The sequence below is a fragment of the Phoenix dactylifera genome, unplaced genomic scaffold (assembly GCF_009389715.1).
Source record: "Phoenix dactylifera cultivar Barhee BC4 unplaced genomic scaffold, palm_55x_up_171113_PBpolish2nd_filt_p 000275F, whole genome shotgun sequence".
Taxonomy (NCBI): Eukaryota; Viridiplantae; Streptophyta; class Magnoliopsida; order Arecales; family Arecaceae; genus Phoenix; species Phoenix dactylifera.
The window spans coordinates 245073-272670 of record NW_024067760.1 but is presented as its reverse complement, the minus strand read 5'-3'; the positions used below and the strand labels follow the sequence as shown (position 1 = coordinate 272670).

The following is a 27598-nucleotide window of genomic DNA, read 5'->3' as shown; positions in this document are numbered from 1 at the left end:
CCAAAAAAACTATTTCTCATGTTACCCAATGTGAGAAAAGAAGATCATCTCAATCCAGCAGCATATGACCAAGATATGGCATCAAAAAGTTTGGTGTGCGATTGGGCTTTCTGATGTGGCGGATGTCATTTCTGGATCCTATCTAGTCCTACTCGCAGAGGCTACGATAGTCTACATCAAGTCTGGTGATCTTTTCGAATCAATTTCAATTACAACCTCAATATCGGGGGCAGATGTTTGCTGCTTTGACATTCGGAGGAGCTCATGAGGGGATCTGGCATGAACTAGTTGATTAGTTTGTTGAGTTGGTACATAGAAAGGATTATCTAATTGCTTTGTACGCTTAGTAGGGTCCTGCAGTGATTTGGCCCAAGGGGATGCAATTATTTTTTAACTCCTCACTGATTCCGACCACTATTATAGAGTTAGATGGTGCAGCCTCATTTTTACCCATCAGGTATTTCCTTTTGCTCCTTAGCCATAATTATGGAAGGGTGGCAGGCTTCAATTTGTGAGCTAGCACTTTTCTTCTCTTTGGAGCAAGAAGCTCTGCCTTTGTTGGAGCTGTCCAAACTAGGAAAGACTCTAGCAGCGCTATAACAAAAAGAAAATAGTGAGTGCAAAAATTGATCAAGTATCAAAGTAGTGCAATCTCACCTCTGTAATCAAGAGCTATAGAGAATTTCCTATTGTAGGCTCACCATTTCCAGTTTGAGCAGTACAACCCGGTAAAGGTGACTAGTCGTACTTCCTAATGTATTATAGAGTTCCTATAACAAACTATTATCCTCAGAGAAGACCAAAACTGCTCTACCCATAGATTACAATGGTGGAGTCTTATCTTTTGGTTGTAAGGCAATGGAAGAAAGATCTTTACCTGTTGAGTCGGAGGGTGAGTCGGCATCAGATCGGGCTAGGATGGCGATTGCTTTCTCTAAGTGGAACTTGATCATATGATAATCCCATCTAAGGGCTGTCGAACTAGTACCGACACCCTTACCGGTCGGCGATCAGTTTGGTACGGTACCAGTTCAGTACCCTACCAACACACGGTATGGGTGATGTGCCGGTTCCGAACCCATATATGTACCACACCTATCTAACCTTTCTCATGCTCCCCTCTCTTCCATCCGTCACCTTTCATTGATGAAATTACTTCTAGCCTCATGTGAAAAAATAAACCTTTATTTGGCTTTAATTTTTTGAATTATTTATAATGGCTTGAGCTCTATATTGACTCCAATGACAAAAGTATGGATATAAGATTCTTTTTGTAACTTTATCTTGCATTTCCGGTTCTAGATAAACTGCTTTGTATATTGATATTTTGTTGTTTGATTTTGAGCAAAGCATTTATAGGAAATTTTTGGTGAGCAAACTAATAATTTTAGCTATTTCAACTATGATAATAATTAGTGGTTTTGGTTTATTTGACTTCTTTTTCCTGGTTATGAGGTCCCAGGGGTCTGTTGCTATAAAGGAGTAAAGGCTTATATATAATCTTGCATTACCATTGAGACTTCATTTTTTGGATAGAAACAAAAAATCTTTAAAAATCTTAAATGAGATTAAGCCTATAGATGTAATATCAAGAAGTTTACAGTTCTTTCAACGAAAAGAAGATTACGGTCCCTACAACAGATAAAAACTAAAAAAAAATATTACTAGTAAAGTTAAATTAATTTTATCGACCTTCCATAAAATTGATGATGACTAAGTTGCATCAAATTTTGCAGGAATACATCAAGCCAAAATTTTGAGGAATAATACTACTCATGTTTTGCTCGTTCTGCTTGGGAATACTTGTTCGTTGTAGGAAGATTCTCTGTTTAAAAGAGATTAATAAACCATTCTCATACGTTACTAGTAATTTCTTGAGAAATGCTTGATCGACTATTTTAATTATAGAATCTTTTATCTAATAATAGTTTCACCCCCTTGCATGAATTTAAAATATTATTTTGTGAATCTTCATGATGACGGTAAAGAAAATTGTGCTATGAATGTATTAGAACGTTATTGAGCCTGGCCAAATTTTGCTCAATTTGAAATTTATGTAAATATAAAATTTTGGCTTGAGCATGTTTTGTTGGTTCAAATTTGATTTTTTTTTACTTTGAGTCAAGCTTGATTCGAGCTTTTGTCAAGCCGAGATCAAGCTAAACTCGAGCCATTCAGTTCATTTGATAGCCCTTGTGTATATAGTTTAATGCAAACTAATTTGCTAATTCCTTTTCAATTTTTTTCATTTTATAATTTCTTGAGTGAGAATGGCAGGTTTGATTGTGTAAGCATGACGTTTTCCTTTTCTTTTAGAACTAGGATGAGAGGAACTAAAGCCGAAATCAAATGAGGGCAGAATTCCATTCAAGGTCACCACTATTCCGCATAATTAATGTCATAGTTATATGTAAATATAATGTCTTAATCTTAGTAGAGTTCTGATCACAGTTAAATTCATGCTTATTTTAAGTGGTTATCTTTAGTGAGCCAAGCTTGATCTCTTTAATAGGTACTCAATAAAGCTTGAGAGGAGGAATTGAATAGAGTGTTAATTTATAGTTATTGCCTCATGTTACTTATAGTTCTAGTAAAAAATGAGTTCATCACTTGAATATTTCGGATCTTAGTTTATATTTGTCTGAGCTGTAAGAAGATTTTCAAAACGTCATATTTCTTTACATTACTATAAGAAAAAAGGTGACAAATTGGAACATGAACTACCAAACTGCATGAGTTTTTGGGTGTGGTGGAAATAGGTAAGACCTGAATGGAAACAATACTTGTTCAAGACCCTTGATCTTAAACAACAAACATAACCATGGTTTCTTAGCCTTCTTTTTCATGAAAAGAATAGCTTTATTTTTATTTAAAATAAAAAATTGGAAGCAAGCTTTATTGCTTTACATTTTGTTATTGTTTTGGAATGCGGCCATTTATGGGCACGCCATGCAAAAGATTAACTTTCAAAATGTATGAAATAAAAAAATAAGATATAAGATAAAGGAATTAGTTGTTGTAGAAGTACTAAGTGAAATAATGGTTAGGCAAGCACGGATTTTAATCACAATGTTATAGTTGTCTGAAAGAAACTAAATTTAGAAATCAAAAGACCTAGATTGTATCGGCACAACATAACCTAATTTTCGCAAAGATGAACTCTTTGAATTGGAATTGCAAGAAATATCTTTCTTTTTATTGATTGTGACACTATATAAAAATTTATGGTTGTTTATTTCTGAAATACTTTTTTAATTCATAAAAGAAAACTAAATGTAAGAAGACTTGCACTTTAAGAAATCCAATAGCTCAAGGCCTAGTTGGGCTTTCTAGTCATGTGCTGGAGACTACATTTCTGCACTCTCTTGCTCAACTCAGTTACCCATGCCATGTATGTGGCTTGGCATGCATGACACGAGTGTGTGCATGGCTAACACTTTTAGGCATGCTTCCCTTAAATTTAAATTTCAAAAATTTAATTGAGGCTTGGGTTGAGTCTCATTCATTGTATGTACCTTAATTGGAGATAATTTCACCACATACCTACATGCTGGGGCAAATTATGTCCTTGGCATAGTGTTCCTACATGCCATGTTCCAAGCATATCTTTCTTATTTCTTTTATATTTTATTTTTTAATTATTTTAATTATTTGCAAATATTAGCAAGTTATTAGCATATCATTTTCCAGTTATTTTCCAACATCATTATGAACACATTATTTAACACTAGGATATATATGAAAGCAAAATAGCTAGCAATTATATGAGTTCATTCTTTATGTCTTGGAATATGAGATGGTCATATTGCTACCCTTTCCTCCTTTATTTTTATAAACAGTAATTTAGAACATGTGTTACATGGTCTTTTATTAGAAAAAAAATAAAAGAAATGGTATTTTAGAACATGTATTACATGGTTATGCTGCTTTAGAATGTACATTATATTTTATATTTAATTCATTCTAATTTACCTTTTGGACTTCTCATAGATTATCAATTAACTTCAAGTTCTAAGTATGCGCCTTGGATACGTTAAATTATATCAATATGACTTTTCTTTAGTAATATGGTAGTAACATGCCATCACCAAGGTTTAAACCTTGGCCATCCTCCGAGGACCAATCCTTAGAAAGTGGGATCTTAACTAATTGAGCCAACAACTATTGGCAAAACATAACAATATGACATAAGAAACAATTTAATTCTTTCCAAAATAAGTTTAAATAAATATTGGTGATTGCCAATAAAAATGTGGAAGTGTTATGCAATTTGATGGATTGGACAATTCATATGGTTGGCCTATTTGCCAAATTTTCATGAATATGCTATATGCTTGTATTGTTTAAATATTTTAAGAAAAGTTGGAGAGATGGTGAAGTTTTCATTATATGCGATCTTCAATTTTTGTCATTCCATTCTATAATGCCTGAACTGATTTTCATTGATTTCTTTATACTTACTATTCTTAGCAAGTCTTATACCTTCCTAATTCCTAATTTGCATGTTAGATGTGAGATAATTAATTACTCATGAAATATATGGTATCAAAACCCTACTCAAAATGTTGGTTTCTAATTTATTATTTTTAGTAATTATACATTAATAATTCAAAAAATTTGAAAGAAAGTAAATACCAAGAAAAACAAAAACTATGTGTTCATTATAAACATTCCAAAAAGAGTACTTCCATACTTGTGTACATGACTATATAGTAATATGATAACATGCTGTTCGATACCTACGGGGCTAATGCTAGTTGTTCAACCTGAGCAATAGTCCTTTGCAGCTTGTCAATGCATGGCAATATCAAGGGCATATCTTTACCTTCCAATAACAAGTCCCCCTAGACCACTTGTTACTTAGTGTGATCATAAAAACATGATAAATATACCAAAAAGACCTACAAAATAATATATCAAAGAGTACTGTCTAACACAAATCACTATATTTCTAAACTTGAGTTTAATTTTAACTAACCTATATAAGAAGAATATGTTTAATTTTCTTAAACACTAAATGGATATATACCTGTGGAGGAGGGAGCACGGTGAGAAAGATTTACCTCTCTCTAGCCACAATTTTTGCTTGATTCAAGATATTAATTTGAACCAATTTTGGCCAATACAGTAGCATCATATCATCATATTAGGAGGGTTTGGTCGAGGGATGCAGAAATAGTGCGGCCAATATTTTCAACCGGTTATTATATCTCATTACATAATCTTTGTATAATATATAAAAAGATTGACATGCAAATATTTGACGATCTTATTTTTGCTCTCCCTACTGCCACAATGACAGCTGCTCCCCCGTTATCCCAACGGAGCATCCCAAGATACTAAGGAGCATTACGATCTTGGTTAGATTGGATGCGCATCCCATATGCATGAGGCTCGTGTGTTATTTATATTTCAATGTACCTCTTCGACATATTGGTCTAGGGTTACCTAAAGATGAAAAAAATATTTATCCTGCAGTCATTGCGTATCTTTGTACGACGTTATAATATCTTATCAAAATATCGGCATCCGCTGCGAATCTTTGTATAGTATTAGGATATCTTCACCAAATCAAAATTTTTAAATTTTATATTTGGCAAAATAAACCAATATATCTCTGTTCATATCCAGCTGAAAATATAAAATTTCACTTCAATTACGACTGCTATACATGATAGATTTTGAGATTCGGAAACGCCATCACATATCCAGCCGTGCATGGCATGTACACTTTCAGAATCTCAAAATCCACCGGACCAAAAGCGCCCTCGGCGAGAGTGGCAAAACCATAATTGCAGTGAACGAGAGGGCCATTTCACGAAGGAGTTGGTATTTATATATTGGCATCGGGGTTAACGGACGGGCGGAGAGGGGGGCCGGGGTCGGAGACAATTGAAGGCTGAAGAGTGGCGTCGACGGGCACAAGAGAGAGCGAGAGAAGAGAAGCGACTCGGACACGCCGCCCCCACACTCCCCGTTATTAGGAGCCAAAATATAGGAGAGCGGCCGCAGTAGAAAGGGAGGGAGAAAGAAATGGAGTAAGATAAGAAAATTAAAAAAAAAAAGAAAGGCAAAGAAAATAAGAAGAGCTCCTCTCTCTCTTTCTCTCCCCTATTTCCCCCAATCCCTCTACTCGCGCCCAAAACCCTCGGTTCCCGTCCTTGGAAAGCCCTCTACTTGAGCCTCTCGAAGCGCCGTCTCCATGGCTTCTCTACCCCAACTCGCTGCACTCCTCCTCCAATGTGAGCTTCGAATCCCTAGGCCCTCTTTTTTCCTCTTTCTCTTTCTCTCTCTATTTTGTTGTCTTTCCTCGTTGGTTTTGAGGAATTATTTTTGATTTTTGGATTTCTACACTGTCTCTAGCGCTCTGGGACCAATCTTTCGGCTCTTTTTGGAGTTTCCATCTGTTTTTCTGATATTTTTGTCCTTTTTGCTTGTTGGTTTTATTTAGCGTTGAATGGAAGCCGTTCGATGGTTTTCTTGTGGGGAAGCGCGGGTATTAGCGTTTTATTTTCTTACCTTTGTGATGGAGGTGTTAGAGATTGTATGTTGGTAGGATCGGATGCTACTAGGAGTGCTAAATTCTGCATTCGTGTTCTAACTCAATTGTTTGCTTTGTTTTTTTAAAACTCTGGTAGTATTACTAAAATCATTAGTGTTATGATTTGAATTCAAAGTTTAAGATTTGGGAAAGTACAATATGAAATTTTTGTTTTTTTTGTTAATCAACTATGGAAACGCTTAAGTTACTTGAGTACGATCGTTGAGTTATTCTTTTGATCATGATGCCACAGAATGTAGTTATTTATCTGCTTGGTTTCCAGATTTTGGATCCAGTTCCGACTACAAAGTCTTGATTTTGGTGCTATTTCCTGGTAGAGGAATTGCTTGTTGCTATCACCTTTTTTTGTTCCATGTTGTTTCCAGAAACGGAATAGGGAGTGCTTATCTAATGGCATGGACAGAGATGAGTGTTGGTAACGAGAGAGAAAGCGTTAGTGCGGCATCGGAGAATGAGTGCTTAAAAGGGCTAAGGTCTTCCTCGGATGCAGGTGTACCTCCAACCCAGGATACTCCCCCCAAGAAGAGGTTCGAAGGGAAAGATGCGCTTTCATATGCCAATATCCTTCGGTCACGAAACAAATTTCCGGATGCACTGGTGTTGTATGACAGTGTTCTTGAGAAGGACAGTACCAATGTGGAGGCCCTGATAGGCAAGGGGATATGCCTCCAGATGCAAAATATGACACGGCAAGCATTTGATAGCTTCATGGAAGCCATTAGGCTGGATCCACAGAATGCATGTGCCTTCACTCACTGTGGAGTTATATACAAGGATGAAGGTCACCTGATAGAGGCTGCTGAGGTAAAGCGCCTATCACATGCTGTTGTTCCCATGCTATGAATGACTGGTGTAGACATGATTCCTCATGACCCTGCAGATGAATTTTATGTTATTTCTTTGTTTATTCTTTAAGTTTTTAAGATGCACTCTAGATTTACTCTTTACAACTCGGGTGCTCGACAAAATCCGCATTACGGTTAGTTGAACCATTGCATCATTGTTCTTTATTTTGCCCCTCTAATTCAATATATGATGAGCTTAAAACACTAATCAAGAATTTACATGTTGAATTGTTAGAAAAAAAATTCTCGTGGCAATTTCAAAACATGTTTTCAGTAGAATTCATTTATCATTGCCAGATTCAAGGGTGATTTGTTTTTTTTTTTTAATAGATATGTGAATAGGATAACAATCTCAAAGCTCAATGTGCAAGCCAAGACCATTTGTCCAGAGTAGCATGTGCCTGTAAACTCTTGGTGTGGCTGAGACGTGGGTTTATGACTAATCTTTTTCTTATCTGCGAAGGGTAGGACTTGTTAGTGCTTTTACTGAGAATATGTGAATGCAGAATGTTGAATATTTGAAGTTTTGAGCACAAATGGACATATGTTCAAGTTCTTTAGTGGCATCGATTCCATGTCTTTTTAGATACCTTATACTTAACTTTAATGGGCATAGGTGTTCTCTCATGGTTGATCTGCTAGGCTTCTACTCAGAGTTTGAGGAATCCCTGCATTAAACTATAAACATTTCCATGCTGATTTGATGGACAAACACTGGCCCAAGCCTTTGTTGTGGTGTGTATCCTATTGCATGTCTGCTCTGTATCCTTGTTATAGAGATACATACATCAAGCATGCAAGTTAGTATCCAGTCTAAGCTTGTTGTCATGGAGATATCTTCTTACAAAAAATACTATCCTGTGAAAATATGGTAGTTGAAGTAGCATGGCTGGAATTCTTACTGTTGTTAGCTATTATAATCCTCAGCTTTTACTGCTTGAGTTGCCATTGTGCTGATCATGATTTTGATTCTAATCTGGTTCTACTTATGAGCTGATTTGCTATTGCGCAAGGATGCTTGATTTTGCTGAATAATACCTGATTCTTGTTTAAAGGTGCACGTTGCTTATTTAGCAAACGCTAGTCTTACCTGGCATGTGATTGAGTAGACTGCTTCTACACATCTCTTTATGTGCGTGCTTGTGTGCACACCTCTTTAGACTTATGTATTTATATTACCTTTATAAGAGGGAAGCTTCTAGCTTGGGTGACATACCTGCTTCAGAAAAGTCCCCAGAAACATAATCAGGCACCCACTTCTAGGCACTTTATTTGTCCACTTCCCCTACACCCACGCCTATACCTGCTCCTGCACTCATACCAATTCTGGCAACTAGGATATTGCCATACTTTTTTTTTCACCCTTGTTCTGTTCTTATGCTTTGGCGTGTTTACTTTCTGGAAATGTTCTCTATAAGTCTGTCATCTGTGTTTCATGAAGATGGTGTTATGTTTTCCTTTACTCATAAAGCTTACATAACAAATTCAATGCAGTCATATCAGAAGGCTCTAAAGGCTGATCCTTCATACAAACCTGCTGCAGAATGCCTTGCCATTGTGTTAACAGATATTGGTACCAGCTTAAAACTTGCTGGTAACACTGAGGAAGGCATTCAGAAATATTGCGAAGCTCTAAAAGTAGACAGCCACTATGCGGTAAATTCATGATCGCCACCTTTGTCCTTTTTCTTTTTTCCCTTTCTAAATTTACAATTGTAACCTCCAATGTATCATACTTATTGTTATCATATATGCCAATCATTTGTAGCCTGCATATTATAATCTCGGAGTGGTTTACTCTGAGATGATGCAATATGATATGGCTCTTAGTTGCTATGAGAAGGCTGCACTAGAGAGGCCCTTATATGCAGAAGCATACTGCAACATGGGAGTTATATATAAGAACCGTGGGGACTTGGAAGCAGCCATTGCTTGCTATGAAAGGTACTTTTGGCAGTTCCTGTCATGTGTTAGCATTTGTTCTTGTTATGACTACTTGGTGCAACTGGTAGTTGCTGCCTGTACTGATGCTCCAGTTTCCTGGATTTTGTGCTGCATCAGATGTTTGACTGTTTCTCCAAACTTTGAGATTGCTAAAAACAACATGGCAATAGCTTTGACGGATTTGGGAACAAAGGTGGGTACACATTGATGACTTTGCTAATATATTATCATGCTCATACTCAATTATTTATTACTTGGGAGGATACAAATCCTCTTCACAGTTTAAATGGTTTAATGATGCCATGAGTTTTTCCTGTGCCAGTTTAGTTGCTTAATTTTTAATAATTTGTGAACATATTTGTGATAATATCAATTTTCAGTAACAAACTGAAGCACACTTATACTGTTGTATACACATCCTATGTGTGGTGTGAAAAATATTAAAATATTTATTTCTTACAATTAAATAACATTAAATTTTGCTGGGAAATGTTCTCACTTCTAACAATCTTAGCAATCATCATAGTTGTTTGTCACATGCTTGAAGGACAGACTTCTTATCCAGCTAATTTGAGTTGTGAGCCTTTCTTTCGTGAAATAAAACCTAGAAATATTATGAGGAAGATTGATGGTCAGGTTCCTACTTCATGAATTTCTCTTCCAATATTTAAATTATGGGATTTTTTTTTTTAAAATTCTTGCTCAACTACTTCATAGAGTTGTGGATTCTTCAGTTTATTATTTGTGTCAAACTTATGATCTTAATTTCTATATTAAGAAACATTGTCTTATTCCCATTCATTTAAGATCTTTCCAAATCTAATGGAATTTTCAAGGTTTGTTTCCTTGTTGCTTAAGCTTAAATGTGCAACCAATGAGCAAGATCTCCCTACCACCAGCTGGTGTTATCGATCTCATGCCAGGCTCACTTTCATGAAACCTTCTCAACTTAAGATGTTGCTGCATGGCTAATCCCTATTTGATAAAAAATGACTGCATTAATACTATTAGACTTTGCTACACCTAGGTGATAGAGTCATATGCCAAGTACACACATCTTAATTAGTCAAACTTCAACCTCTTTAAAATATGGGATGCAAAGAAGATTTATGAACAATACAAATATTTAAAAGCGTATGCAGATGAAGATATTAAACTATATTGACTACTCAGTGATATTTCTTGTCAAAACTTGCACTTTCTCTATATTGCACTGAAGAAAATAAGAGGTTTGACACTTACTTGCCTTAGTCTTGCTAATATTGTTTAGCACTCTAAACATTAGTCTAGCTAATTATTGTTTTGCACTCTATTTCAGTGTCATGCATTTTCTCTGGTCAAAACACACCAAGAGATTTTGCTTAGTTTTGACCCTTTTAGCACATGCAAGCAAGACTTGTTATTGTTAGATGCCATGTGGTGTCATTCTGTGTCATGTCATGTCCATATATCTAGAGTGGCTACCGGTCACCATCTTACCACCCATTATTTGATGCTTGCTATATGCTGCCAACCATTTATTCCCCATGCCTCCACTTTAGCTTTATCATCTTCTCTCTTAGTTTGGGGTTGAGGGCTCAAAATTCAGAGCTTGACCTGCCTAGTTTGGGTTTATAAAAACACAAGCCCGTCTACTCCATGATAGTCTTGCTTGACCCATACAAACTTCCAGCTCTTGCTTGGTTCTTATATACAGGCCAAAGGGTCTTAGTAAGTGTTTGGGTGCCTGTTTTGTTACTAGTGCCATTTGTGGGAGAGCTAGGAACATATAGAGCTATCAAGAATGCCTTTTACAATATTGATATTTCTAACACCCAATCCCCTACTCCTTTATCTTATTGCGCCCCTCATTTCTCTCCCTCCTTCACTCCCATTGCTCCCCCTACCCCATCTCTTTCTCTCACTTCCTCTTCGTCATTCCAAACCACACTTGCTCTTCCTAGCGCACTCTTCCTCCTGTTTATCCATTTCTTTCTCCCTCCCTTATCTCTTTAGTCTCATTCTTAGCCTCTGACTCCTAGTTCTCATTGCCCCACTGATCCATCCCTCGTGCTTCATCTTCAAGGATTTTGCCACTTATTTGCTTCATGAATTAGGAGATAGCACACCAGCAATAACGAGGGTGGCAATTCTTGACCCAACTTGTTTACCCAACCCGACAAGTTCAGGACCCGACTCACCTAACGTAACCTATTGCCGCTCGCGGGTCGGAATGGGTTATCCAATGCCGACTTGTCAATGGGGTGGTCAGATTTGGCTCAGGGCCCTGCAACTCGTTAGGTCGGGGGATATATATATACACATATAAGCATTGGATTTGTGGGGTGAACGTGAGCCATTAGGTTAATGATTTATATTGTTATTTCATTTACTTTGTTATGTCATGATTTAATCCAAAAACTATGAAAAATAGCCCTTTCATAAATATGAAGCCTGAAATTAGTGGGCTTGTGCCAAGTAAAACGGGTTAGTGATTGGCTGAGTCAGTGGGTTGGCTGTTGGTCGGTTCGGGTCAGGCATACTTGACTCGTTGGGAGGCCGGGTCCAGTTGGGCTCAAGCCCTATAGGCGTCGGTATACAATCTCAACCCAATCCGACCCATAGATTGCCACCTTTGGGTGATAGTCATGAATGAGAAGGAAGGCCATGGTTCCTTCACTAACCCAACCAATGTAGGTCGTCAACCCTAACCCCTTCATACCATTGTAAGAATTAGGTTCATGTTGATTTGAATTTGAAGAGGGCGAGCCTTGGCGCAATGATAAGGTTGCTCCATTGTGACCTTCGTGTCATGGAGTTGAAATGTAGAAATAGCCTTTCTGCTTGCGGGGGTAAGGCTATGTATGTCTAACCCTCCACAAACCCTGAAATGGTGAGAGCTCCGTGCACTAGGATGCCTTTGTTTTATTTGAATTTGTTTGTGTTAGAAATTTGACTCAAAAGTGGTACTATGTAGTTGGGTTTGGGCAAGTTCATGAGGGGAATTTGGAGCTCTACATCTAACATTTTCCTTATCTTCTTTTAGCAACAAAATATGTTCTTGATAATATTCTTTAGTCAAAATCTATTGGTGAGCTTTTCTTTTCGCCTGGAGACGAGCATGCCAGGAAGTCTGTGACAAGTCTTGTGGCTAGATGTAGATGCTTGAGCGTGCTACTGGCGTTAGATTAGTTGAAAATAGGATCATGAAAGGATGGTGATGACAATAGCATGGGTCTAGGTGCTTTAAGCTCCAAGGACTTTTGCTACCGTTACACTGTCCGTTCAAAAGAAGATGGACGGAGTATGACAGGGTGTAGCCGAGTTTATGATTGAAGTAATCTATTGTTATTGCTACTCCTAAGGGTTGATTTAGACTCCTACTGGTAAACTACGATCGAGGAAAAGTAAAGATAAAGTAAAGAATAAAGATAATTAAAGATTAATTGGATTCTTTGATGAGTCAAAAAATCCTTCTAGGATTACAATCCACTTATTTATACTAAAAGACAAGCAGTAAGTAACTGCTCACTTTTTACTTCAAAAAATGAAAAGTAATTGCTCGCTTTGAAGATGGCAGTCCACATCTGGCCTCCACTTTCTTGACAGTTTTGATAATTAGTGCCAACTATCCTCCATTACTCATGTCTATCTTAATGGCTAGATCTGGTATCTTTTGTCAAACTGATAACCGTACTTGATTAGCCTCGATCCTGTTACTAGTTTTCCTTCAACTTGCTCCATTGTAGTTTATTTGGGCTATCTTTTCCGTTTAACCTATGCCATAACCTCTTATAGTCGACTCGGCCAGCTTTTCTATGATGCTTGTCACTCTGGTCTTAGTACTTATCGAGACCTTTAATGGAAGTCTTATTGCACTCATCATGTTCTAACCTCACCGCTGAATGTGAATGAGCATGTGTCTCTCAAGTGCCACCTTGAGTGAAGATGTGGTGTAAACACAATCCTTCCATGTGAAAGTTGAGCATTGATCAACTTTTTGTACCTTCATCAAGCTCTCATTTGGTATTCTATAATATGTATTACCCAATTAATTGCGTGATTTTCCTAAATGCATCCCAAGGCCTATGCATCTAATGTTATTGTGATTGGAGCACTCTTCACTTTGGCATGAGCACCTTGGTTATAAGATACTTTTGATGTTAATTGTTTATTTCAATGTTTGTTGCTTGTCCTTATAATAGTTAGTTTTTACATTCTTATTGTTTTTGGGAAGAAGATTATCTTTTGTCTACATAACTAAAAGTGAATTTTCGTGACTCTTGTAAGAGTGTCTTTGGCTTGTAATGTGTGACAATAGTTGGCATCATGGTATGCCATACCGGCCCGAACCGGGCAGTACAGAGCATACGGTACTGGTTCGGTACTGTTACTAGGTACGGATAGTGTATCGACATTCGGTATGTCAAAAAATTTCGTACTGTACTGACACTGGTACGAGGTCCGGTACCGAGACAGAGAACCTTGGTTGGCATATTTATTCATTTATCTATGTAAACTGTTATTATAATCTAGAAGTGTTATTCTTGATTGTTTTATTTCCAGAATTGGTATAAATATCTTATGCTACTCAGTGTACTGTTATACTTTCTTCAAAAGACATGTAGGTTCTAGTTTTCCTATTATCACCCCTCTTAGGTTAACTAATTCCACACCCCCCCCACCTTGTTAATATTAGTTTAGTGTGCTACTCAGTGTACTGTTATACTTTCTTCAAAAGACACGTAGGTTCTAGTTTTCCTATTATCACCCCTCTTAGGTTAACCAATTCCACACCCCCCCCACCTTGTTAATATTAGTTTAGTGTGGTCTTGCTATGCATGTATGATTAATTATCATATTGAATTTGTTCAAGCTGACACATTATAGTTGTATTAGATATTCACTGCTTTCTTATTCTCTTCAATTTCAAAGTGAATTTCTTTGTGAAGTTTTATAATAAAATAAAAAAGGTACAATCTTTTTTTTCTTCTGTAGCACATGTACCTACAATGTTGTAGCATGTCTTCAGGTAAAACTGGAGGGTGATATCAACCAAGGGGTGGCATACTACAAGAAAGCATTATATTACAATTGGCACTATGCTGATGCGATGTATAATCTTGGTGTTGCATATGGCGAAATGCTGAAATTTGACATGGTCAGTCAAAGAGAAACCTTATTAACTTGTCTTTCTCAATGCATATTTTTGTCATCTAATTATCTTAACCAAGGCATTCAATTAAGTGTGCACTTACTAGTTATATAGTTTTACTTTTATCCAAGGTTTGCCGTACTGATTGGTATTGTACTGTACCGAGCATACCATACCGTACCAATATTAAACCGGTATGCAATCTCATACTGAGCATACAATTGGCACTCACATGCTTCGCCGTTTCGTACCGTACCGACACTCATACGCCTCGCCGTTTCGTACCGTACCGCATACCAACACTGTAATAGGATGGTACTAGTACAAGATCTAGTACCGAGACGACGGATCTTATTTTACCTATTCTCCCAATCTGTAACTCCAGATTTAGTGTTCTCTTCTTGATTATATTTGCAGGATTGATATTTTTAATCTTGAGTTCTGTTGAATTCTTTAAATTATTTTCACCTGTAGCTAAAATGTTGAAAATTTATCTATGAAGGCAATCGTATTTTACGAACTGGCATTACATTTCAATCCACATTGTGCGGAGGCATGCAACAATTTAGGAGTAATTTACAAGGATAGAGATAATCTCGACAAAGCTGTGGATTGTTATCAGGTGAATTTAATCACATCTAATTTGCAAGTCAGTTACTCCGATGTATTCTCTGTGTGGTGCTGTTTGTAATCATTTTTATTGGATTTGACATTTTTACTTCTTGATATTTGTGTAGATGGCTTTATCAATTCGACCTAACTTCTCACAGTCGCTAAACAACCTTGGAGTTGTTTATACTGTTCAGGTGTTATTCCAAACTCACTTCCTATGCGCATAATTGAAACTATTGTTTTTTGGAGATATTTGATCTATCTATAATTATAGGGTAAAATGGATGCTGCAGCAAGTATGATTGAGAAAGCTATTGTAGCCAACCCCACATATGCAGAAGCATATAATAACTTAGGTAGTTGGTGAATTCCATTTCTTCTTTCTTTAGTTCTTGCTATGCCACTTCTTTTGTATATAATTGGTATAATGTCTATAAACAAGCTAATGTGTGTTTGATAGAGATTTGATCATTTGATGGTAATAATGATACTATAAGATTTTAATCGATACTGAATAGATAAAAAAAATAACTAGTTTAATTTTAAAAGGTAAGAGTAGAATTTGGAGCATATACTGTTTAAGAATCAAGACTTTACTTTCGGCAAGCATGTTTAGCTTTATGCTTGAGATAGAAAGACAAGGCTTGCTGGTCCTTACTTGGATTATGATTTCATTTATTTATTAATTAATTGATTTCTTATAAAGAAAAAAGTCAGCAATATGCTATTTAAAGATACATTGATAAATAAATTTTGGTATGAATGGATGGTATAATAACTTCTTCTGGTACTTTGCTAGATGGGTATCATTATTCACCAATTAATTTTTCATTACTTGCATATAGAAGTTATTGCTAGATTTGTAATCACCTTGAGTTCTCTTGCAGATTGCTTTCCAGATAAATAATTGTTCCATTCCTGGCTGTCATATCCAATAATTATTCGTCCTGAGCCTTTGACTTTCAAGTGTTTTTATTGATTGTTGATTTATGTATGATGACATGGTTGGCTAAAGGAAAGTGCTGTAGTCTATTTATTGCCATCTGATTCTAGCACACAATTACATCCTAGATGACGTGTACTAAAGTTTTGTAAGTTTTAAGAGAATTCAGTTGTTGACTGAAGTAAAAACTAATCAAGAAAAGACAAGGTACTATTTTCCAACATGTCAAATTTAAATTCAGAAAGTTGGAGCTAAATGTTTAATGTGGCGGAGGCTATCTCATCAGATTTCATGTAACGGAATGAAGCAGCTAAGGTCTTCTGTTAAAACTTTTTTCTTGGTTTTTAAGAAAACTGAGTGGGAATATTTCTCCATTTCTGTTTCAGAAGCTTTAGTTATTTGCTTGAAACAAATGTCCCATGAACATCTTAATCTTGTCATAATTGCCCGAAATGGATTTGAACCAACAAATTGTAACCAACTAAAGCCTATACTAGAATATTCTCCATTATGTTCATTCTGTAGAAAAATATACTTAAGTAAATGTTGTTTATTGAACAGTTCATCATTAGTGACTACTTCAATTTATCATCATCATCGTCATCATCGTTATCCTTGTTAATATCATCATTCCTTTGTCAGGAATCTGGTATATATTGTATAAATTGTGTTTTCTGTTGATAAATGAATTGTTTGTGAACTGGATTAAGAAATTAGTTTTCTTGTTCACATATTTATCATCATCATCTTGGGATGTTAGGGGTCCTTTATAGAGATGCAGGAAATATTGCTCTGGCTATAGAGGCATATGAGAGATGCCTTCAGATTGATCCTGATTCACGTAATGCAGGACAGGTATCATTTTCATTTTATTGTCCTTATTTTTTAAATCAGTGGGTTCTAATATTTACATAAAACTAACTAAAAATTTTGATGCCCAACTTTGTAGAATTAAACCCTCCTTTTTTCTCCTTGACACAGGAAGAATTCTTAAAATTCAGGCATTTAGGAAGCATAAATACCTAAAATCGCTTGTCATATTGGATATTGATACTGATTGGATACTTTCAAATACGTGTCTGATACTTGTGTTAATTATCCTGTTTTTTAAAAATAAAAAACAGTCCATATGCTTATTGAATACACCCAAGATACTTCCCTGATACTTCAAAAATAAGTGGGAGGATGTTTCCTTTCCTTTTTTAATGTTAACCTTCATTGTTTAATGATCAATTTTATAGTTTATGATGTTAATATTTGAAAATGAAGTATGAATTGAGGTGAGGATTTGATTGATGACTAAATAATGAGCATGTAAAAGTTGACTATGTTATTTTGATAGCCTACTATGGTTTATGAATATATTTTTTTATATATCCGTATAAAAAGGATAATGTAGCTGACCCCAACTAGTTTGGGATTAAGGCTTAGTTGAGTTGAGTTTATGAATATTTTATAATATATGTGCATATATTTGTATATCTATGCATGCATGTATGAATATATAAATACATATATTTATTAGTATTTCCTAGCTGTATCATACATTGCCTTTTTCAGGTTTGCCATAGGTGTATCAATATTGTGTTATATCTGTATCTTGTATCCATGTCCATGCTTCATAGATGCTGGCAGCTTGTTTTCCCATATGTTTTCCAGGTTGTTGGATAATGACCTCTATAAGCATCCCATGTGTACTACTTGCACAAAATGTAGAATTTATGTAATTATGACTTCACAGTTCACAGTAATTAGTTATCACACTTCATGCCTCTTTAACTTGCTAGACAAAGCTGTTGCTTAGGGTACTACACTAGCATTCCTATCTTGTTCCAATGTGTACACCTGCTTCTTATTGTTTTCTCCCACTTCGATCATGCATCTTTATAAATAAGAGCATAACATACCAAGACTACCTGTCTTGGTGAAGTCTTTTCAATTATTGTTCATTTCGAGTCAATAAATCTATTATACTAGAATGAAAATCTACAAGCCCAATACGTGTAATTGGGATCAACTTTATGCGGCCTTTGTTTGGTCTTTTGTTCTTATCAAAATTAATATCAGTCTTAAGCTTTTTTAATCATCGCACATTGCTTTTTTCTCCGTCCTTGGGGTCCTCTTTCCAACCCTTTGTTTAAGCCTAAGCGCTCTTCTTAGAACCTTCTCTAGTCTTCATCAAGAGTTGGCTCTCTTAATTGCAGGATGCTTTGATGCCTAAAACATTTTCAGCCATATTTTGATTGGATAAAACCTTATCTCATTAAAATATGCTCGGCAACACTACAAAATTAAACTTCATTAACTCCAATCGTTATATCTTTGAAATTATTGTAACAACAATGTTTGTGTTACTTCCTGACTATAGGTTAGATTGAGGCCTTCTCACAATTCCCAATAAAATTGTGAATCATATGGGATTTATGATATTATCATGGTATCTGAACCCAAATCTTATTGTTACAAGATAAGTGGTCACTCTTTAAAATGCAAATCTCCACTTTTAATCATTCATCTGCAGCATCTAAAGTACTTGAAAATTAAATGCAAAATTGGTGGTTTCTTGCCTAGGCATGCAGTGGTGCAAAGTGGAAATAATGCTGATTGAGCCAGGGTGCTGAATTGGTATATACACAGATGCATGCTTGTATTTTTGATTTTTTGCTCATGTCTTTCAAAACTGTACTTGCATAATTCTTATTTAGCGATTGGCATCTAGATTGTTGTTGTTTCATCAATTCACACATAATCGTATGCTAGTAGCATACATCATGAACCTCATCATATGCACTGAATTAGTGCTTAAGATTAATGCTTGATGTTAGCATGCTGCAACTATAAACTTTCTAATCTTTTGATGGCTAGGTAGATTCCCACTGCTCTTTTATAAATTTATATACTGGTCATTCCTAGTACTTGACCTCAAGGTTTTAAATCTTGTGGGACAGGGGTGTTCCGGTTCCTCCATGAAACGGGACGCCCCACTGTCCAGCCTTGTCTTGATGACAGTGCGGTCAAGAGTCCTGTAGGTATCCTCCATCTTGCTCCCCTTCTTTCCATTCCTTTCCTTTCTTTTTATTTCTTTCTTTCTATCTTTTTCTTTTTTTTTTCTTTCTTTTTTCTTTCCTCGCTTTTTCCTTACCTTCCTTTCTTTCCTTTTTCTTCTTCTTTCTTTTTCTTATCCCTTCCTTTGCCTCTTTCTTTTTTTTTTTCCTTTTTCTTCTTCTTTCTCTTTCCTTTCTTCCTTCTTTCCTTCCTTTCATTCATTTTCTTCTCCCTTTTCTTTCTTTCTTTCTTTCTTTTTTCTTCTTTTCTTTCACTTTTCCTTTTCTTTATCTTTCCTTCCTTTCTTTCCTTTTTTTGTTCTTCTTTTCCCACATGAATGAGTTTCGGGGTCTCGACCCATTCTGGTCCTGTTTTCTCACAAGAATGAGACAGAACTTAACAATTCTGTTAAATTGTGATTGCAATTCATAGTCATTGCTTAATGTCCTTTTACCATTAGTTCATATCATGGTTGGATTGTTTGGTTCATCGACAGTTAATGTGATTTTGACCATTTTTATTTATAAAATTCTACTGTAGCATTGTAACTATTGCTATGGCTTAAGTCATTCTGGCAAAGCTTGTGGTGTTGCTAGTTTTTTTAATATCTGTACAGTACAACTTTTTTTCATGTAACTTTATGTATTACTTCCTTATTTTTCTTTAATATTTGACATTTGGTTAGTGTGACTTGATTATCAAGGGGACAGATGCTGAAATACTGTTCTGCTTCATTCTTATAAGGATCTCCTTTCAGCTTTGTTTTAGTACTTTCTGTACCAATTCTGGAATATGACCCTTTTTTTTTGGTCAGAATCGATTGCTTGCTATGAATTATATACATGAGGGATCAGATGATAAGCTTTTTGAGGCTCACGGGTACGGAAGTTTACCTAGCATTAAAATATTTTTTCACTATGCTTTCTGTTTAAAAAAGGTTTGGCTTTGTTTCATTTTGAATATTCACACTTTAATTGGAAGATGTGAAGAAAGTCTTTTTGGAAATTGTCACTTGCCTTTCAATCCTAGTATTAGAGTTTGAAAGTTAGGAGACATCAATCTATAAATATGATGATTATTTGTTTTTGTTTGCTTACACATTTGTTATACTAGAAGTTGCTGCTTTTGACTCTTATTTTTGCATTTTGGAGTTTTGCTTGTTGATCTGGAGATGCACTTCCCTTGTGAGGGAGGAAACTTTCTGTTTCTAGCCACTTCTGTCTGTAGTCTATGTGCTTTTGCCATGTAGTCATGTAAACCTGTTGTATTTTTTATCTGCCAGAGTCTTTTTGATTTTTTTTTTTAATTGAGTCTTTGGTTCAGATGGCTTGTACTTTCAATCTTATAAACCTTCAATTTCTTGCTGGAAAATCCACTTTGACAGAACACTGGTGTTCTATCTAGATTCTAAAGAGGCCAATTACCCACTCTTTGAAACCATTTTAATTCATGATATATGCTAGTCCTGTAGATCTAACATTATTTATGTTCCTGGCACCCATACAATATATGCCAAATCATGCATCCATTGCTGGATGGAATAATTTTAAATATCTGGTATTGTCAACTGTCAGTATACCCTTGTCAAGGATGTCTGGTCCTGTGAACCTTGAGTGAATTTTATGAGTAGTTAGACTATCAAGCTTAGCCAACTATTGAATTGATTGGCTTGACCTATGTAACAAGTACACATCTCAAGGAAAAATCTGGAATAGTTTGGCATATGGGTATCGTGATCTTATCAATGGGTGTCACATTAGTTTTTTTTTCTTGTGATCATTTATAGGTCATTTCTATTCTATTTAAAGGTCTCATCACGTCACCAAAACCAATTATGAATGATTCACCGGGTCATTGATATGGACAATATCCAAATACCAAATGCATTCTCTATGTGATCCATATAAAGAAATAGAGGTTGTTTTTGGGAAGATCAAAGAAACAACTCGTTCTTCTTCCATAAACTATTCTTCTAATAATCCCACACTAATCTTTGCAAAGAAGCGTGTACCGTACTTTTATGTTTACAAGTCAAAGTTCTAGCACACGAAAGTCAAATGTATACTTTATTTGATACAAACTGTTTTTTTGAGGATCCACTCTGATAAATGAGAAGATTTCTATATACCCAACCAAATCAATCAATATAATAAATGGGTGCAGGTCTGCTTTCTAATAGGATACCCGGATGCAGTGCAAAATTTAACTTTAGACAATGAGCCAATAAGAGGAATAACTAGGACTCCGGTATCAAATTTTTTAGTGATAGTATCTATTAGAAATCGATTCCCTTCCTTACCTCGGAAGGATTTATTAATACAACTGAAGGATAACCTAGAAAATAGGAGGAGCAAATTAATAATTAGAAACGAATCTAAAACAACTAAGCGGTTTATATTAGATTTGCTTAGTTCTTTTAGAATGCCTACAATTTATGTACTTGTATGATGATCATTATACATATCAAACAGTAACATGATAGACATGACCTCTTTAAAGGATAGAATTGAGGTCTTTTTTTTCTTCTTAATTTATGATGTATATTAGTCATTGTAGATACACAATTTTTGGGCTATTATTTGTTAGTCGTGAACAGCTGCTGAAAATTGAGTGGTAGGGCAGGAGAGCTGGAAGGAGCATGACTTTCTTCTTTTGCAGATGAATAAATTTACTAAAGTGCTTCAGAGATTAGACATACTGAATGGCAGGCCTGTGCCATTAGAAAATGACATATTCATATTAGTCCTCATCCTCTGCATCCCCCACTCGTCCCAAAAAAAGACCAAAAATTTCACCAAAATTGTGTATATCAGTTTTTGTATTTAGTGGAGAATTATGCACTGTTGTCAATGACCTGGTTGGTTTTGTTGAATTTTTCAGAATTTCACACTACTTTTATATAAATACATGAAAATGTATATTTGTATAGCTTCTCACTTGCTCCTGTACTCCCCAACAGTCTGAAATAGTTAATATTCTTCTAGGAAGCTGGAAGTTACTCCTGCACTGTCCAATCAGTTAGGAGACTTTCTATCATCTTCATTGGTCAAATAGCAATAAGAATCGGAAACTATGTTAGAATCATCACTCTTCGCTTAAACTATTGTATAAGCTAGTTTTCCCTGCTGGCAATATGCACCAAGTACATTAGTATCAGGAAACTTCTGCCTATAGCGTTGCACCTGCTCTGTAGCCTTGTTCCTGCATCCATTTCTTAGGCATTTCCTTATTCTAAATTTTGTTGAGAGATCCGCATCCCTGTAGCAGCACCTGCTCTCACTTCAGCAAAATTGAGCCAACTACTACCTAATTACTACTTTCTTTCCTCTTCTTGTTAATGTCTCTAATTGCTTTAACAGATACTGGTGATATACAGCTGCTCTTGTATCTGCTTTTTTACCTCATTATATATGCTTCCCCTTTGCATCTTCCTGCTACTTAAATAGTAATGTTGTTTTACAGGGAATGGGGAAGGCGCTTTATGAAGCTATACGCACCGCACACCAGCTGGGATAATCCCAAAGATATGGAACGACCGCTAATAATTGGATATGTGTCCCCTGATTATTTTACTCATTCTGTATCATATTTCATAGAGGCTCCACTTTCACACCATGACTACACAAATTACAAGATTGTTGTGTATTCTGCAGTAGTGAAGGTAGTGTTTGTCCCAACTTTTTCCCTTATTAGTTTCAAATTATGCTTCTGTAGAAGATGAACTGTCTTGGACATCTAATTTATACTTTGTTGGTGAAAAACCAAATAATTGGTTGTAGAATGCAGGTGCATCATTTTTCTCTCTGATGATTGACATAGTTTATCTTATCATGAAATATAAGGAAATACTGTTCTTATACTGCAGATAATGTTTCTTGTTGTTCTTATTCGCTTCTTAATATGATCTTTTAGGCAGATGCCAAGACCCTTAAATTTAAGGACAGGGTCTTGAAAAAGGGTGGATTATGGAGAGATATTTACGGGATTGATGAGAAGAAGGTTGCTGGCATGGTTAGAGATGATAAAGTTGACATATTGGTAGAACTTACAGGTCATACTGCAAACAATAAGTTAGGGACAATGGCCTGCCGGCCAGCCCCTGTTCAGGTATTATATTTGTCATGGTCATTTTACAGCTTTCCCTTTGGTTTGTCCTGATAATGGAAGGCATATGTTAATTTTTCTGACATGAAGTATTAGAAAACAAAGTTCCACTTTGCTAAGTTTTTATCATTCTTCCTGAAATGCTGTCCATCCACTAAACCACCCTCCATTGCACTACCACTCAGTTAATGGCTGCCACCACCTTACCTCATGGCACCATAACCCTCCTTTATCATGATAACTACCGTTCATTCTCTGCCACCCTACTTGCTGCCTTAATGTCCTATTATAAGCATCCTTATTCCATCTTTACGATCCACCAGTGTTGCGATCCTCAACTGCTGCTGCCACTGCCACCATATGCCATCTGCTATCACCATCATCTTTCCAGGGGCAAGCTCATCCTGCAACTGATTGTTACTTTTCCAAAATTTTTTAATCAAACGACTATAAATAACATCCCTTCCCATCAAAAGTTTTATTTTTGAATGGCCTCCTTGCAACATATTTCATAATAAAAAATGAATGAAGTCGTGTATCTTTGGTGTTATGATTTGTAATTGTCTGCATTCCTGTGACATTTCTGTCTCTCTCATATCATCTCTTTTGTTCTACTTGTAGGTAACTTGGATTGGATACCCAAATACAACTGGTTTGCCTACAATTGATTACAGAATTACAGACTCATTGGTTGATCCACTTACTACTAAGCAGAAGTAAGCTTATAACGTGTGTTCGATTTGACAGCCATCCTCTAGATTTTGTTGCTATTTGTTTTTTATAGATAATCTGTATATGACGATTATTTTACTTGACAGGCATGTTGAAGAGTTGGTTCGTTTGCCTGAATGTTTTCTATGCTACACACCTTCTCCAGAAGCTGGCCCTGTTTCTCCAACACCAGCTCTTTCCAATGGTTTTGTTACCTTTGGGAGCTTCAATAATTTGGCAAAGGTAGTGCTTTGCACATTTACCACTATTAATCAGTCAAATCTAAATCAAAGCTGGGATGCTAGTTCTAATTCATCTATTTCTTTACAGATAACACCCAAAGTGTTGCAAGTTTGGGCAAGGATATTATGTGCAGTTCCAAATTCCCGGCTTGTGGTCAAGTGTAAACCCTTCTGTTGTGATAGTATAAGGCAGAGGTTTCTTTCAACATTGGAGCAACTGGGACTGGAACCTTTACGTGTCGATCTTTTACCTCTAATTCTTCTGAACCATGACCATATGCAAGCATATTCCCTAATGGATATCAGGTGAAAGATTACATTGAATTTTCCTTCGTACGTGATGTGTGAAAAATGGTCTTTTTCTGCATATATGAATACTGCATCAGCATACTTGTGTTCCCTTTCTTCTTGATTTATGCTTATCATGCCATTTATTGTTTTGTTCATCCTCCATCATGCTGAAATCTGTAGGTGCAAATCTCAAGTTTCTTTTGATCTGCTCATATATTCTGTCCTTTTTAGAGTTACCACTTATTCCAGTACCACAACATTTTCTTATATTTTTTTCCTTATAATTTAGCTGGCCAATTGCAATTACATAAGATCCCATAACTGTATGTCCATTCAACCACCACACTTCAGTCTTGTTGGATATGCATTTGCTAGCCTTCATTTCTATATATCCATATCTCTACATATGTATGTATCTCTTGTATAAATGAATAAATGAAGGCATTTGATTAGGAAAAAAAATGTAAATCTAGTGGCCTTGTACTCATTTTAAATAAATTCTGTATCCAACCCAAGCTGAAGCAGCAATGCTACCTGGACTGGGAACTCTTTGTGGCACTTGGTGTCTTCAAGCTTTGAGTGTACCTTCTTTCCATGGCAAACCGAGTTGAGCTGTGGTACCTAAGACTGGTTGAATGTTCTTATTAACTAAATTAAATGATTGGTCAGCTGGTCAACTGATGATAATTGTATGTCTGCATCCATTGATTATGGATTGACCCCTGTGAGTATATTAAAATAATTACATGATAAAAAACAAACTGGTAACACTGTTAAGATCATCAATGGCATTTTCTTTGTTTAAAATTGAACTTTCTTCCTGAGCTTGTTAAGGTTGAGATATGGCTTGACCCTGATGAGTAATTTGAAAATTGAAATACTGTAAAGTAAAAGTTTTGTGAACCAAGCACCGTTTTATTTCATTAATATGCATTTTGTTGTAAATTATAACTCTTTTCTGGACATTCTGGCCTAACCCTGGTGAGTAACTTGTAATATTGTAAAGTAAAAATTGTAGACCAAGCACCATTAAATATCATTAATTTACATTTGGCTGTAAATTGGAACTCTTTCCTGGACATTCTTTATTCCTGGTTTCTTATATCTAGAATTCCTAGAAGTCATATCATCCAACACTTTGGGCTACTGCAAATGATTTCCGACTTTTTCCGCCCTGTGCAGCTTGGATACATTTCCATATGCAGGAACAACAACTACATGCGAGTCTTTATACATGGGGGTTCCATGCATTACTATGGCAGGTTCAGTGCATGCTCATAATGTTGGTGTCAGCCTTCTCACTAAAGTTGGTGAGTGACTTTCTAATGTTCGCTCTGCATCCTTAGACTACCATTGCTAACAGCATCTTGACTCCAGTATTTTATTACCATACTAGGAACATCTGCAGCATGCAGCTCTGCCTAAGTAGTGATATTTTCAGTGGCCAGGGAATTGTGTTGCTTTTAAACTGTCCTTTTCGTCTGGTATTGAATTGGAATTGCACCCCTGGAATTTCTTCTGAATAGTACTCATATGATGATAAGTCGGAACCAGATGCCTTATTGCTCCAAGTATTTTTTTTTTTTTTTTTTGTATTTCTATGTTGGTTATTACTTCTTAGGTTCTAATTTGTACTGCGAAAAGTTAAATATAAAAATGCCCAACCATCAGTTGCAGAATGTCAACGATATATGGATGCTTGATCTTACCGTTCTAAATTTGTCATCGTTCTTTTGGCACTTATGCTGGTAAAATGTTCTGTTTTTTGACCCCTGATCTGCCTTTTGCTCTAAAATGCCAATTTTATTTTGTGAAATTAAGATCTTGATCCACTAAAGGCAGTTCCACATTAAACAAGACTGCATCTGTCTTGCATTATAGTTTGGGTCCATATTCAGTTTGTTAGACTATTTAAATACAGCCCACTTCAGATGTCCCAAGCTCTCTTATGTCCTCTTATCTACCCTTTATTTTTAATGCATTTAAGCAAGCTTTAAAGTTAATGAGCAGTTTAACATTAGATTCCCTTACCATAATTTTCTTTGTTTTGCTATCTTGTAGTTTTTAATTTTCATTAAAAATCACAATCATAATGATTATCTTAATGCTAAGTGGAAATATATGATTGACTGTAAATGCAGGGCTGGGGCATTTGATTGCCAGAACAGAAAACGAATATGTCCAGCTGGCCTTGCAACTGGCCTCTGATGTCGCCGCTTTAGCAGATCTGAGAATGACTCTCCGAGAACTTATGATAAAGTCACCTGTCTGTGATGGAGCAAAATTCACAAGGGGGCTAGAGTCTACATACAGAAATATGTGGCACAGGTATTGTCATGGTGACGTGCCAGCCCTCAGGCACATGGAGTTGATGCCTCAGCAGCAGCCACTTTCAGAACAGGTTTCAGTGAAATTTTCTGAACCCAAAACAATCACTGTTCGAGAAAATCATATTGGGTCACCAAAGATGAATGGCGTGAGTTCAGTTCCGTTCTCCACCGCAAACCCATCCAGCTGTGAGGAAAATGGAAACTGATACAGATCAAGAAATGACGAGTTCTTTGCCTGCAGAGATAGCTAATTATGCTGGAAGAACATACTGCCAACGAGGCCAGAACCATGGAGCATTGCTTGCTTAAGTTGCTAGGTTTTTGGTCCATGAAGTTAATTCACTGAAAATTCTTTGAAATAGTGCTGTTTATTTAGGAGATGGCAATGGCGTGGCTCAGTCAATGTGCAAGTGGATCATCATGATGATGGAGGCTGGCAGGAGCTGTTATGAAATTTTTTCTATGTAGTAGAAAAAGAACCTCAGGGTTGGGGATAGTGCTGAGGCTGAAGGCATGATTGTTATAGGCATTTTCAAATTGAAAAGAAAATCATATACTAGGTTTGTAAATTTAGATGCAGATGGATAATCTTAGAAAAAATGAATCAATTGTGACTTCCTTTCAGGTTACAGATATGTTCCTTTGAAGCAGTGGTATCATATATTTCCCAATATAATAATTAAGTTGCCAGCAGATATGCTAAATGCTGAGCGTGCTTCTCTCATTATTACCTATGAAGTATCTTCGCCGAAATTGTATTACTTCCCTATTTGGACGGAAGCCTGTTTGACAGGGGCAAGATAATTGGCCTAAGAAATCCAGAAGACCATGAACA

General features: G+C 36.1%; 1 protein-coding gene across 1 annotated transcript; it reads left to right on the top strand.

Moving 5' to 3' along the window:
• Positions 1-5866: 5866 nt before the first annotated feature.
• LOC103720747 (probable UDP-N-acetylglucosamine--peptide N-acetylglucosaminyltransferase SPINDLY) lies at positions 5867-27487 on the top strand. Its single transcript, XM_008810600.4, has 18 exons — positions 5867-6242; positions 6928-7366; positions 8902-9063; positions 9176-9351; positions 9469-9544; positions 14363-14491; positions 14988-15107; positions 15223-15291; positions 15372-15453; positions 16801-16895; positions 19900-19964; positions 22548-22746; positions 22998-23192; positions 23811-23905; positions 24008-24143; positions 24231-24448; positions 25616-25743; positions 26575-27487. The coding sequence occupies exons 2-18, from the start codon at positions 6953-6955 to the stop codon at positions 26967-26969; spliced, it is 2754 nt and encodes a 917-aa protein (XP_008808822.1). The 5' UTR covers positions 5867-6242; positions 6928-6952; the 3' UTR covers positions 26970-27487.
• Positions 27488-27598: the final 111 nt, after the last annotated feature.

Excerpts from the sequence above, each read along its gene's own strand:
- LOC103720747 (XM_008810600.4), top strand. The coding sequence starts at position 6,953 with ATGGCATGGACAGAGATGAGTGTTGGTAACGAGAGAGAAAGCGTTAGT. Across the intron at positions 9,352-9,468 it reads GCCATTGCTTGCTATGAAAG|ATGTTTGACTGTTTCTCCAA; the intron begins GTACTTTTGGCA and ends GTGCTGCATCAG. Across the intron at positions 15,454-16,800 it reads AGAAGCATATAATAACTTAG|GGGTCCTTTATAGAGATGCA; the intron begins GTAGTTGGTGAA and ends TTGGGATGTTAG.